Below are 14,803 nucleotides of genomic sequence, written 5' to 3'. Positions count from 1 at the left end.
GAATCTCTGTTGTTATACTACAATTAGAGTACTGCATATGGAAGAGTACTGGACTCTTTCTATATCAGTATATCAGTATACTATATCAGTGTTTAAATCAAAAAGATTTCACAATCAATATTAGAATCAGGTAGAAAAGTGAGACAGTTAGATTACAAAAGACATGAATTAAGCTTATAGCAAGTGTCTCTTGCTGCGTGCCAAAAAATACAAAATCTGTCATATATGATGCTTCGTTCGTATCACACCACTTCTCATAGCTTCAGAGTCGTAGCCATCGCACAACAACTTCTTGCTTGTTTTCAATCTTCTGCTATTAATTTGGTCTCTTGTTTTGGTTTGAATGCTTTCGGCTCCCACTTTTGTCTGTCACTCATCACTTCGCTGGAAAAGTACTGACTTCAGTCGCCGCATTGTTTCACACAGATCACCATCACAACACAGCCTCATTATCACACACTGAACTGAGAGCAATTCTTATTCTTGCCGTATCCCTTATCAACACAAAGCGCAGCCAAAGTCAATAGCTCTCTCTCAGGTCACATCTGCTTTACATGTGGCCGTCTTGAATGGAGATTATGAATCGGAGGCAAACTGGACCTGAATATCGACCTCTGTTTTATTTCAGGAGTCTTTCATCAAGCTCCAATCAAAGCCACTTCCTCATGCAGAATCAGTGTGCTGAAAATGTTTGAGGTGTGTTTTGGACTGTAAAAGAGCCGCAGTCCTGACCAGCAGTTGCACAACAAAACCAATAGCTAAGGTGTGTGACATGGGCCTGTTTCTAATCACCACAAATACACTCTCCCCTGGAGGCCAGCGGGAGAAGGAGCGGCAGTTAATTATGCTTGTCAAGAGCAGTGACCAGACGTTAACATTTTCTATGAACTGTAAAAGGCCAACAGCTACCTTTTAAACTTAAAGGGCGTTCTCAGAGATCCAGTACTTCATATTTGACCTTAAAAATAAAGTGGACTGCGGTACCCTTGCATAGGTGGAGTATCAAATCTCAAATTTTATTCATCCTGCTGCCTTTTGACTGAAGTCATTGTTAGAGGATTTATACCTGACAGAGCTGCTCTTTCTTTGGGAATCTGGACTCTTATACTGAGCTCTTACAGGGCTTTCTTTGATTTACATATGCTCAGAACCAGTGGCTCTCAACCTCTTAAAAACAAATGAAGGTCTCTATTTGTTACCCCGATCACATCTTATACATATCTGTGGGTTCTGAACAGCTCAGCTGCACAGTGACTTTTCCTCCTCAGACATTTTCATTTGAATACTTCGAGAGACTTGAAAATGTAGAGTTTACAAAGAATCAGAAGAAAACTAGAAACAGTATGAGAAATATGGATTTTCGAGGTGCCCGAATGACTTATCCCATCAGTGTTTCCTCCTGCTGACTCTCTACCAAATGCCCCCAAAATAGGTATGTATGCTTTTTGTTATTTCCTTACAACCACTTAAATTTATCTTGTGAGTTCTTTATACTGATTTTAAGTTTCAGATTGATTGATTATTCTGGTAGATATCAGACTAGAGTGCTCATGCAGAACATTTGACATAATCTCTCCTTTCATTTATTAAGACAACATTTCGTGATACTGACTCACTTAATGGAATCTCCATATAAAACTAAAAATCTGACTGAATTGCCATTTTACTTCACTTTAGTGAAAAAAGAAGTGGAAAAAAAAAGCCCCGGAGATGCACATTATAATAAGTACAATTGGTGTTGGTCTAATTGTATGCATTGTATCAAAACAACTGCTCCATCTAGTGTCAAATTAATATTCTAGCCAGTCTGGGTTTGAAATAAGAGCTGATAAATGAACGCTTATCATCAGCTGCCACTAAATGAATAAGTCGGGTTTGGTATTTAGGCACAACTGCAGGGCTCCGTCATCCGGTGCAGGTTAATCCGAGGGAGACATCAACATTTCATCATTATCATCACCAACAGGCACATGTCCACATCTGTTCTATAACTCAGCTTTAAGAAATATTCTAATAGTAAGTCTTAACAGAGTGTCTATTTGCACCCAGGTGGGGTTTAGGCACCAAAACTACTTGGTTAGCTTTAGGAAAAGATCATAGTTTTGGTTAAAGTAATACATGAACTATAAATATAAAAGTGTACATTAAACACAAAATATCTTCTTTCCAACATACACCTGGGTGTAAGTAGCCACAATGGATATTAGACAAGTACAAATGACGATTTGTGGTTTTAGGGGGAGTTACAAGCAACATTAACAAAAGTGCATTGACCAAGATGTCAAGGTTTTTTAAACCTTGAGACTTAAAAAATAATCAAGTTTTGTCTGCAATCATCAATAGGTACAAATAGGTACTATCAGAGCAATTCACAAATGTGTATTAGTCTGAACATGTTCCTTCATTTTTTTAATTCCAAGAGGTGTTCACACCAGTGGAAGTGAATAGACCTACAACCAAACAGCAACATAACGTGTGACATAGCGCTGAACGTGAATTAAACTTTTGTGATTGGTCCGTCATGGACCAAGTCGGCTGGAAATCTGTGTGAACAGGAGAAGGACCTGATGCATTAGGCCACAGAAAACAAAGCATCAGCTTGCAGTTTTGCAGACACTTGACACATTGACATTCCTGTCATTGTACATTGTTCAAAAAAGCTGTTATTGTAACAAGTCCTTCCAATGCTGCACACACTCACTTGCCCGAGAATGATAGCTTTAGTAGAGATTTAGTAGATATGTATTGCATCAACATTCAAGTAATAAATATAACACTAAAATATTTCAATACGTCTCATCAGTTAGAAGGTGGAAAGCTAACAATTTCCAAGCTCTCTACAGAGTTTAACCAGTGCAAAGCATCACTCCAGTGTCTCAAGACTTGCGTAAAATTGTCCAGTGCAGCTGTGCGACCAAACAAAAGGAAGTATAGTGATGCCCTTCAACTCAAGCAACACCACCAGCCATTCAACGCTGTTATAATTAACCTTTAAATCAAACCACCTTAATGCTAAAAATGAGGTTCCCCTGGCAACATGTGCTATATGCCATGACATTTACCATGAAAATTGAATCTCCTGAACTGTTGCCTGGAAAGTCACACTCCTATTAATTGAAGGGGAAGTGTAGACATCTGATTAAGTGACATTTCCAGGGGAGATGGATTACTTCAGCCACGGCGCCACATTTGTGGTTGGAGCACATGGCTTGCTGAACACAGAAAAACAATCATTGTGATATGACTTATGTAAGCACCGATAAAAATACTCTTCTTATTAAAACAGCTGTTACCAGAGGTACAAATCTGAGCCCTGACACAGAGACAGTTGTCGCGAAATGAATTTAAACCTACTCATTCCCCTTTTACAAGAGAGTGATTGAACTTTTGGCGTGAGTGTCAGTCTACAAAGGCTTCATAAGTCTTACCTCCTCCTTCTCAGCGCTCTGCAGATCCCGCCATTCCTCTGTTACGTGGCTGAAGTCCACCTTGTTCATGGGCACCTTGATGTCGCCGATGGCATCATGTTTGGAGAAGCGGTCGAAATCGTACACCGTCATTATCAGTGTCTTTCCACCGAGCTCTACGTAGGGGACCTGAGGAGGGTGACAACATTAACAGATCAAAAAGGGCTCAAAACAGGTACAGTATACAGTCTCAATAAAGAGGCACTACTTCATGGTCCACTCTTCCTCATTCAAAGAAAAGCCTGAGTACATTTTCTTGACAGGACTGGAATAAACACAGCTGTACTGACTGACTCCAGTCCAAACAGCTGGCAGGAGAGGTGTTGAAGATGTTGCTGTGTTATTCAACTCTTTTTGAAGCCACTCGTTGTGCTATTGTTGTATAGGACTGTATAATATTTAAAGGTATTCCAAAAGTTTTGTTGAACATATTCTTACATTTCGTATGAACACGAGTGTATGGAAGTCCTGGACTTCCATACAAAAGTTTGTGATGTCTCTAAAGTCAATTGCATGCCAAGTAGAGTCGTGTGTGTTTCTGGAGTTGGTGGTTGGTCAGCCCCTGCTGACGGCGTTATCGCGCCGACAATCTGGGATGGGTAAAAGGCAGGTGCTTGCACAGTACTTGTGCCAGTACTTGTGATCGCTGATTGCCTTCAGTTTTGAGACAAAATGTATTAAATGGAAATAGCTTGTCAGAAGACAAAAAAAGGAAAAGATAAGACTCCCGGGTTTGTCCTTGACATTATCTCACAAAATCATCTCTTTTCCTTGACAGTACTTGTAAATCACCTGTCCTGTTTTTATCATAGATTTGGAATTAAGTACTATAAAAACCACACACACGCACAAATAAACCATGTATTGAGATGGATATCACATCACATTATGCTTAACTTACACCAAACACCTGCGCTCTTCACTGTCGAGTGAATAACAAAACTTTCCCCACTGCTGAGCAACAGCCACGCATCCATTATGGCCGAGGCAAGGCCAGGGTGTAGCGGTGCATCTGCCTGTGTTAATCCCAATCACATTGAGCCTCACTGAGTGTGTGTGTGTGCTTGAGTGCAACTGTGTTTGTGAGAGATATTCTGTCAGGAGCTTGTTAATGTGCCAGCTGGTTGCTGTCTCCACACCTTTCCAGCATTCATGGCTGCATGCAAATCAGATTGTCAGTGGAACCAAAAGATCTCCAGCCACACGAAAGAGCCTGAAATGAGCAAATGCTTTTGAGATTGGAAGGTGTGGAAGTGGAAGATGTACCTTGAAGGTGAACTGCTCATTGAAGACAGGATTGAGGGTCTTCCTGTGGACCTTGGTCTCAAACTTCTTCTTCTTGTCAGGCAGCAGGTAGACCTTTACGTATGGGTCAGATGTGCCGCCCATGTCCATAGCAGGCAGCTCTGCGGCCTGTATGATCCCCACCATGAGCTAAAAGAGGAAGATGAAAGGGTAGAAAAGTGAGAGAAGTCCGCTAGTCCAAATGATCACAACTTGCACCTTCATCTCACCAACATCCTTACAGAGAAAAGATACAATATCCAGAATAGAAATATCCAGAAATATTTCATACATTTCATACATCATTGCTCTCAGCCACTGAAGAACATTGGATTTTTTAGTCACATGTCTTGTCTTTTGATATTACTAGCAATTGCTCCTTTATAATCGTGGCTTAAAGATGATGAAATGTCATTTTTTTGTGATATGGCACTAGTATTTGAAGGTTATGTGGGCAGAGCCTCACAGCAACGAAGGAGATCGTAAAGGTCAGGATGTGTCAGAGTAGGAATGAAAGGGCTGTTTCTCTTCACATAAGGCCGATAATTGATAACCAAAATGGGGGGCCTGGGAGGCTGATTGACCTGCCAGTCAGAGTCTCTAACTCAAAGGCCTCTCAGGAGGCCGAGCTAGTCAGTCAATCAACTTCCTATCAGAAAGCCATCAAGCAGCAATCTGGGGGCTGAACAGGGCACTCAGCCATGGAGCTCTACAGCTGTCACGAGCTGCATCCGTCTACTGTGTGGTGCTACTAGTGACACAGTGGTAAATAAAGAAGGAGGAAATAATAACCTCACTATGTTAAATAACTACCGTGATGGAAAATACATTTTGACTTTTCACTGATATATATGTTTTCCTTGAGTGTGGCATTGAGGCAAAAAGTTAAGGGGATATGAGGAGGTAAATAAAGAAAAAGTCCATGTACAAAATGTATTCCTGACTTTGGAAACTGTTGTTTGACAAAACAATCCCAACTCGGAGTCCACTGACAGAGCTTCCCATTGTATCACATGGCCTTCATTAGCAGATGGAGTTAGCTTAGTTTTCAAGGAGATATCATCCAGAGCACTTTGAGGGCTTCTTGTCCGTGTTCATTCAGCATGACAAAAGCTATACAGCTACATGTATTTACAGAATACGAAAGCTAGCTGACAGGTCTGAATGGATGAACAAACATCATCATTCCATCTTTATTTCTTTATTGGCCTCCAGCCAATGTTTCAGCTTTAAATAGTCTAGCTATTACCTTTTCACGCGTTTCTGTTTAATTTGACTAATAAGATTATTTCTGCCTACAGAGCTCTCACCTTAACAAGCACAATGAGCTAAATGTACTTTACATGGGTTTGCAATGCTATATAGTATAAATCAAGGTTGTGATGGTTTTTGGCTGTTAAAGTGTGTTTACTTTATTTCTGTATCAACACACGTCCCAATTGTCTAGTTTCAGTCAGGTCATTAAAAACATTTGTATGTCTCAGTAGTCCTAAATGTAACAGATCTGCATTGGATGGTGGTGAGATTCCAGTTGGTAAAAACCTTCATGAAATGGAGTTTTGACAGTAAAGTGTCATCAGTCTGTAAATGTACCACAGATAGACACATGTATACTGTACACACACACACAAACATCACACATAACAACAACGAAGACAAGACGAGAACATCATGGAAAATATGGAGTATCCTCGATTAATTAACAGCTCCCCATGTTATGCACAACATTTTCTTGACATTACCTTGAAAACAGTCTACGCTGACACAAGATTTTGATTTCAGTGGGCCACTCTGACATAAATATAACTTCTATAATTACACATCTGCATGTGGCTTATCAGGATCACTCACTGTGAAATAGTTACACACCTCAGAAGGTAAATAAAAGGCCCATGATTATTCCAGCTGTCATTTACCTGAACCTAAATGTAACCATGTTTTGCACTGTAGTGCAATAAAGTGACACTTGGATTCTGAGTGCAGCAATTCATCCTCCCATGCTGTCCTTCTGATTTCCACCCATCCATCGGCACAGTCTGTGGCAAACACAGCATGTCACACCATCTCTGCTGAGAGAGGCACTGTTGCTTTAGAAGAGAGATAAGAGCAGGAAGTGGTTGGAAATGTTGATATGTACTTTACTGTTTCACCTAATTGCATCTTTCTTCATGCTGTATGACACTATGGCCGATGTTCACAACACAAACTCCCAAAATATGTTGGGCACACTAAGTTAAAGTAAAATTCTGAAAGAAGTGATTTATCTCTTGGAAAAAAAAACCCCTTCAGTTGGTGTTACATGGTCATTTTTCAGCAGCTACCATTTCATTTGAGCTATTTTATGTCTTGTATGCACTGTGGGTACTTTACATATAATAGCCAGGGCTGCAACTACCAATCATTTATATCCATTAAATTATCAACTGTTTTTTCAATTAATCATTTAAAACATAAAATGTCAAATACAGTGAAAAATACCACACACACATTCTGTGAGCCAAAGGGACGTCTCCAAACTGCTTGACAGTCTAAAACCCAAGGAATCTGGGCCACACTCTATAACAAAGTAGATAAAACTTGATTTTTCAATAACAAGGCTAAAATAATAAAAACTGCTGGCTGGCAAGGTGATGCAGAAAGGAGAAAAACTCTACTATCTCATCTACTATCTCATTCTAACTATAGTGAACACTTGACTATTAACTATCCAACCACACAACCACACCTTTGAGAGTAAAAACACTAAAATAAAACAGCTGCGGTTTAGTGTTTGCACATCTGTGTGGGTGTTTCTGTTTAACTAAGGACTGGGGCCCTATCACAACAGAGGGCTGCTGGTATTAACCCCTTGTGTGTTACTCTTCAGTCTAGTGAGCTGCACGCTGAACAGAATGGTCACAGGATGGTGATTCAGCCCTTGGCAGCTTATCTGGGAGAGCTTTGTCCCAATGCATCATGGCTCTGCTGTGACCTGCCCACACACACAGATAAACACTTCCAAAAAAGCCCATCAGTCCTTTTCCTGACTAATAATATTAGTCAGGAAAAGCCAGGGGGGTTATTTTAGAAATGAACTGTCTAGGAGAAATTATAAAATAAATAAATAAATAAATAAGAAACAATAGGAATATTTTGAAATTCATACCCTCTTAATAATGAGTTTAAAATTCACATACTCTAACTGGACACTGTGCAACAGGCCTGTTCTCGACCTGCAAAAAAGCAATGAAAATGGTAATGATGTTGAAAGTAGGAATGACATTATAATTCCCTTCCTGCTGTGCTGAGAGGGCTCTTTTTGGTTCATTTGCCGAGTATTTGCCTGATGTAGCTGCGTCGTCACTCCCTGAGTGATTTGGATCTTTTACAAAACCTTTCGTCTCATTAGTGTATAAACCCAGAATCATCGACACCAGGGGCAGCGGCCATTTGTGGTGGTTAACAGACAGAAACAAAGCTGAGACTCATTGCCACAAGGACCTGACATTAATCTGCATGTCTTTCCCACTCAGCCTGATCTCTTTGCCTCAGTCTCTGTACACACACAAACCAGTGTTTCCGCCTGTTTCCTGTGAGGGTGGAACATTTATAGACAGACATTTTCTCTTTTGCAATCCACACAAAGTATTATTTACTAAGAACTTAAACGAGTCAGACTTTCTAATTTTTAAGACAAATCGGTACGAAAAATATATAGCGCTGAGCTATAGTAGCTCACTGGTGACATTTCTTTTCAAATCTCACCAAAAGTCTCACAGTTTCCAGAGGTCCACAATCACCTCTACTTAAACAGAACATTTGGGACATGTAAACAAGACACAGAATGCTCTCTCCCTTAACGTTCGATGTATCAATGTAAGATCTAGTTGGATATGTGCCCTGCGCATCAAATTCAATGACAGGAAATATATCATTTAGTTCTACATATAAAGGGCAAACTATTTCCTGAATTGGCTCTGAATATTGCGGATTAATAATATCAGTGTGCTTCAAAGTGCTTGTTGAATTGTCAGTGTCAGTGTCAATCACCGTTTGACCGATTGCATGTTTGTACCTCTCCGAATCTGACAATCATGCTCACTTCACGCAGCGATTGACCTAAGGAGGTGGGAAAGTATGCAAAATAGGAAGGGTTTGCACTTGCTGAACATCTTTTTCATTCTTCACACACCTACTTCTGTGACACACCACAAATGCCTTCAAGGAGGCTGCCGTCTTTATGATGATCGACTTTCTGCCCTGCCTTTGAGAGTATCCTTCTGGAAAAGATATAAACACTTTAGATATGGTCGGACAACACACTAAATATTTCATTTCAAGTATAATCCAGCCTTAAATCGTGCGCTGTAGAATGCTCCAACATCAATGTGATTTCTAGGGATACTCGCCTGGTTTTGACTGTTGCGACTTCACCCTGAAGGGTAGTTCAGATCGGTTTGTTTGGACAATGAAATTTCGTCTCATCAAAAAGTAAGGGTAACACTAAAAAGTACCATCTTCATGCTTCAATGGTGGTCAAATATTCCCTGACATACCCTCTCTTTAAGACCTGTTCTATTCAGTAATAACGGAAATTTCACACACAGCCTTCCACTTTATAAAGGAAATGACAGCCAAGGCATTAAACCAATCACCTGTGCCAGTTCTCCTCTGTGTATGTCCTTTTCTGAGGTGTTCACATTGATTGCATGGGCCTCAAAGCCTGAAGATGAATATAAAAAACATATCCTGAAGGCCACTGTGCCTCTGGACTGTGTCCGTCACTGAGCTAAATTTGGGTCAGACCAATGGCTGCCTCCTTGAGTTTTTAAGTCTGTCCGCCGTGAGCTTCTTTAACTTCAGAGGCAGCTGGCAATGATCCGAGCCCGGCTTCTCTGAGGTCACTGTCACAAAGTGTGAAAACTGTCATCCATTCATTACACTTTTGCTCCGCTGTGAAGCTTATTACCATTGTAATCAAAAACCTCATAGAGGGACCTGTCACCGCCTCCCACTACATGACAGATCAACTCGGTGAAAGATTGTCCACACAATATTACTTTTTATGACAAGACTCAATACTTGGTCAATTTTTCTCTAAAAGAAATAAGGGTCTGGTTGACTGAACACTAATGGTGGTGAATTTTATTAGCATCATTATTGACTCTCATTATTGAACCTATGTATGTGTTTGTCACTGACCAGTGAAGGGGAGACAACCTGCATGAGAGCATTTTTGTACCAATTAAAGTAATTGTTTAGCGTTGATAGGGAGAGGTACCTCTGCTAGCATGTGACTCGGTGTGTATAGGAGTGGTGAGTGTTACTGCCTCATCTCAGGCTGTCAGTTCTGCTTATAATGGGGAGTTAGGTAGCCCAGTGAGGGACAGCGCCGTGTTCACGCACCGCATCTATTATCTGTCACACAACATCTGGCGCCATGAAGCTGATGTGCTTCCTCATTCTGCTTTTTAAAGCTCAGTCGCCTGAGAAAATAAAGCAGATGGGTATCTGCAGGGGTTGTTTTCAATCAAGTAGAAAGAAAGAAACAAATTCATAGGCAAACTAAATCCCAACAGTGTACTGCATCTTTTACAAGGCTCAGTGGCGAATGCACAAACGTAACCGCCATGATATCCCTGTGAGATTGCTCTCAAGCTTCAATGACCAAACTTTGTTTACAGCAGTGGTAATGCAACAAAGGGAGAATGTTGTGCAAAACCTGGGGGGGTCCTGTTTAATCTCTGGAGAGATGAAAAGTTGGACCACCTCAGAGGTTGAGTGGGACCATACTTACGAAGGAGGACCTTTCGCAACAACGACACACAGAGAGAGATTCGGAGAACAGATCCTTACCGTATTCTCTGTGAAATTGTAATCCAGCGAGTATTGTAATTTGCCCAGTTTCTGGTCCTCCTTGGGCTCAGCCTCTTTCTCCGTTTCAGTCAGCCCTGTCTCCGCATCCTCCTCATCCTTCAAGGCCTGAAGGAGACACCCACCAAGAGTCAGTGTCGCCTGTTTGTCGCTGGTGCTAGCACCCAGCCAGCCGTTCCCCGCCCAGGTCCTGCCAGTGGACCTACTCCTGTAAAAGCTGCCACTTGTGTAAGGGGGAAAACGAGGGAAGCAAGCACTAAAACACCATAGCAGTTAACACCAGGACATGCTCTGTGATGCACTAAAGCCCCGGGCCTGGTCCCCTGATGATGCTTTCCTATCAATCTCTGGGTGTTTCTGTCTAAAGGGAGGAAAGATCAAATGATGGCGCCAGAGATGAGAGCAATGGGCAGGCATTAGAGGAAGAAGGGGAGGGGGGTGTGGAGAGACGTAGCGAGAGGACAGAAAGAAGGAGAGAGAGATGCTTCCGGAAAAGATCACAGTAAGACAATTCCCTTGATGTTATTTCAGGCAGATCAAGTCTCTGGCAAAAACACATATCAACTGGGAAGTGTCTGAAGTGGTGAGAGAGTGAGAAGTGAAGTTGCCCTGTCGCTAGCCTGGCACTGAGGTAAGGGTGGCAGGTGGGGGGCAGGGAGGGGTGGGGGTGGAGGAGTTTGTTATAAGACCAACATGCGATTGAAGAGGCAAAGGCTCGTTGTCAAGGTCATTCATTCAGCGTCAAAAGTTGCCTTCCAAGATGTCTCTTTCGTTAGGCATGCAGAGCATTCTCTGTTGTACAAACCGGTGCTCTCGTGTGATTCCCCATTCCCAAGTCTGGTTACACCCTCAGACATACAGTCACATTGCCATCATAACCCCTAAAGCCTTTATGTTGTCCCCTACGCCGATGGTAGCTAGAAGCATCATGCCAGCGGTGGGTGGGTAGGTGTTGGTAAAAGGGGTTGTAATGTACATCTGGGCCTGCTCCTATTAGTTTGTCAAGTTGCTCATGTGAAAGCAAAAGGCTGAACAACACTGATTGGTTTTAAAATTCTCCGCTGAGCCACTTGGTCTCCGCCTTTTGGGAGCAAATCCAAATTGAGTGGTCTTTAGGCTTTCTTTGGCACATAAAAGAGGTAAACGTGGAGCAGGCAAAATGGTTGAGGAGATAAAATCCCTCAACTTATCAAAGGTGCATTTAATGTGATCTTATAAGGTTAATCCAACTTTTATGCATCTGTGCTCCAGGAAAGGTGTGAACTGTTTCATCTGGGTTGACAGCTGTGAATGCAAATGCTACTGTACGTCAAAAGCTTCCTTTTCATCAACACTTTCAAAAGAACATTTACTTGTAGAGCCTCTCAATCATTCTACGTTTGCTCGCCGCCACTCGTTTGAAATGTAAATTAAAGAATCAAAAGGCCGGAGACTTTAGCTTGGCACAAAAATCAGCATGGTTCAACCTTGTCAGTGCGCACCCAGTGTTTCTTTCATACATATATATGTGCATATGCAGGTTGTACACACATATATACAGTAGATATACATGTACTGTATGCATAGTTACATATATTTGGTTCTACGGGAGTAAGTTGTTGTCAAGAGGCTACAAAAAAACATCAGAGCAGCAGGCTTAAGAAGATCCAACAGCAATTGGGAACCTACCGCCAGTGACCATCCCGAACAGTCATCAGACACAACACAGATAAGGAGGACATAGAAGGAAGAAACACAAATTAAAACAACCACACACAGGAATTAACACACCAGAGTCTGGGCACACCGGGAGAAATGACCGCTTGCCTTGGAAGTGGCAGATTCACCTATCTCAGAGTTTAGTTATCAGGTTGACCCACAAATGATGTCTTTTATTTTGATTAATGGCTATTTGAGAGTAAAACTTAGACAGTTCAAAGACAGTCAGAATATTGGAAATTAATGATAAATCCTCTCCTCTAACAAGCTAAGTGATCTGGTGTACTGCAGCTATCTGATTGACCTCACTGGTTGTTAAAGCTCCCCAAATTATTTCTTGCATAAAACATAAATGAGTCTTTAACATTTTAGTCTTAATTTATGCTGTCTCCTACATTAAGTAAGTCAAATGAAGTATGAAAACATTGTCAGTGCTTTCTGTCTACGATTCGGATCCACCTCTGATAGCAGAGGTGTTGCGGCAAATTAAACACATTTTGTACATCTTTCCACTGAGGATGGCAGCATAATGACGCTCTGCTAGTGCAATTAGTGTGCTAACTCCATTTGAAGTGTCAGCGTTTCATTGCTTCCCATTCTGTACTGTTCGGATGTAGACTTTAATTAAATTCCCTCCCATTTGTTTATGTTTGGTGATGTCATTTCTCTGGGTGGATACCACTTTATTACACGGCAAACGTTACTCACACTCTTCAACAAGTGAGCAGGTCCTCATATGACAAAAAACACTCACAGGAACAAAAAGTAGGAGAAAAATAGAGAGTCTGAAATACTCTCATCAATCTGAAGTCATTTAAATGACTTCCATTAACTCTCCTGTAATTAGACTGAATTATTTTTCAATTGAGTATCGTATCATAGTAAGTAATACTGTATGTATCTCGGTGGCAAAAATAAATAAGTAAAACATACAAAATACATACAGTACAGCAGTACAGTAGCAGTCATTTCATTAACAATGGGGATGTTTTTGAAAGCCATATTTGCAGTGAAATTATTTTCATACTGTTGGTGAAAACAGAACTTAATATACTGGTGGAGTTACTGCAAATGTGATCAACCAAATCTGTCACCATGCAGAACTAGAAACACTGAAATTATAAAAACTAAAATGTATCTCGAACTCAGCAAAAAAGACAAAACACTAAACATAATTGGATATATTTAAGACATATAATTTTTAACTCTAACTTTTCACATAACATCATAGACAAAGGGCCCAGAAAAAAAAATGTTTTGGCAGTGAGCGGGTTATTGAATTAGCATATAGGGAGGAATATGTTTATGAATTTCAAGCAACTATAGTTCAAAGTCTTTACCTCGGTTTTGGCTCCATCCATGACGTCCTTCATGTTGATGGCATTTTTGCCCTTGTCTTTGCCCTTCTTTTTGTTTTTCTTCTTGAATATCCATTTTTTGCAGATGCAGAAGCAGCATGCTAACACCAGGATGATAGCCACAAAGGCGATAGAGACAATGGCCCATGATGGCACTGAGGGCAGAGTAAACAGGAAGAAGAAAAGTTTGGATTAAATGTCTGGGAGACATTAAACTTTCCTGCATCTTGCAGAGAAGAAAAAAACATTTCAGTGAGCTGGACCAAAGCAGTATTTGGACCAAAGTTCCAAAAAGTGATTATACCAACTGACAGGTGAGATAAAAGCGGGAAAATGTGTGTGCCTGCCGAGTTGGCATACAGGATCAGCACCTAAGCCAGAGCCTGGGTCCATCAAGAAGTGGCAGACTCTTAACGATTGGTCCTGACTAGCAGGACAAGACGCGACTGCAGAGCTTCGGCCAATTTAGTGGAAGTAACAGATGTTGGCATTTTCCACTTGCCATTTAAACAAAAGATTCTCAGACAGCTGACACTTTCACGGCAATCACTGCAACACAGAACTCGCTGAGACTGAGAGCGGTGGTAATTTTGCAGGGTGTGCTTGAGAGGCATTAACAGTGGTACGACCATGACAAGCCAATGATGCAGTAAAACCAAATGGTTTACAGGGGTTTGACACTCATTGTTATTATGCTCTCAGCTCCTATTTTACCTTAAAATCATAAGAAATTAGTTTTTTGTGTTCAGAATTAAGGCTTAGAATTTTTTTACCGACTGCAGTTTTAGACAGAAAACTTCTTCATGTACAAAAAAAGCCTGATTTCACTGGTTACATTAAACCTGAGGAATAACAGTTCAGTCCACAGGAGAACAAGAGAGGGTCTCTTTAATTTAAATTTATATCAGCTGTCAGTGATTCTACAGCCAAATCATCAATTTCCCAGTAATTCTGTCCTTGTCAAAACAGTTCTTTTAAACCCCCCAGTTTTTGTGAGAAGAGAACCAAACTCACACAGTTTGACATGTTTTTAGGTTATTTTGGCATCTTTATGTCGAGGGCTGTTTTGAAAACTCTTCTTTTATAGTGCTTGCAGAAAGATGGGGGAGACACATATTTATTCATTTATGCTGTCCACTTATG

At 40.9% G+C, this 14,803-nt stretch overlaps 1 protein-coding gene across 2 annotated transcripts in view; it reads right to left on the bottom strand.

Moving 5' to 3' along the window:
- Nucleotides 1-14,803, bottom strand: part of syt1a (synaptotagmin Ia) — a 152,874-nt gene that overhangs the window by 15,195 nt on the left and 122,876 nt on the right. The window contains exons 5-8 of one of the 2 annotated variants that reach the window (XM_070853811.1): nt 13,643-13,815; nt 10,587-10,712; nt 4,734-4,901; nt 3,429-3,596 (exon numbers count right to left, since the gene is read on the bottom strand). In XM_070853811.1, the coding sequence (XP_070709912.1) occupies nt 3,429-3,596; nt 4,734-4,901; nt 10,587-10,712; nt 13,643-13,815 (635 nt within the window). The remainder of the gene's footprint in view (nt 1-3,428; nt 3,597-4,733; nt 4,902-10,586; nt 10,713-13,642; nt 13,816-14,803) is intronic. The other variant, XM_070853812.1, reaches the window with a different exon arrangement.

Source organism: Pempheris klunzingeri, chromosome 22, assembly GCF_042242105.1.
Source record: "Pempheris klunzingeri isolate RE-2024b chromosome 22, fPemKlu1.hap1, whole genome shotgun sequence".
Lineage (NCBI taxonomy): Eukaryota > Metazoa > Chordata > Actinopteri > Acropomatiformes > Pempheridae > Pempheris > Pempheris klunzingeri.
Note: the sequence above shows the minus strand (reverse complement) of the source record. Positions and strands in the feature narration are given on the sequence as shown.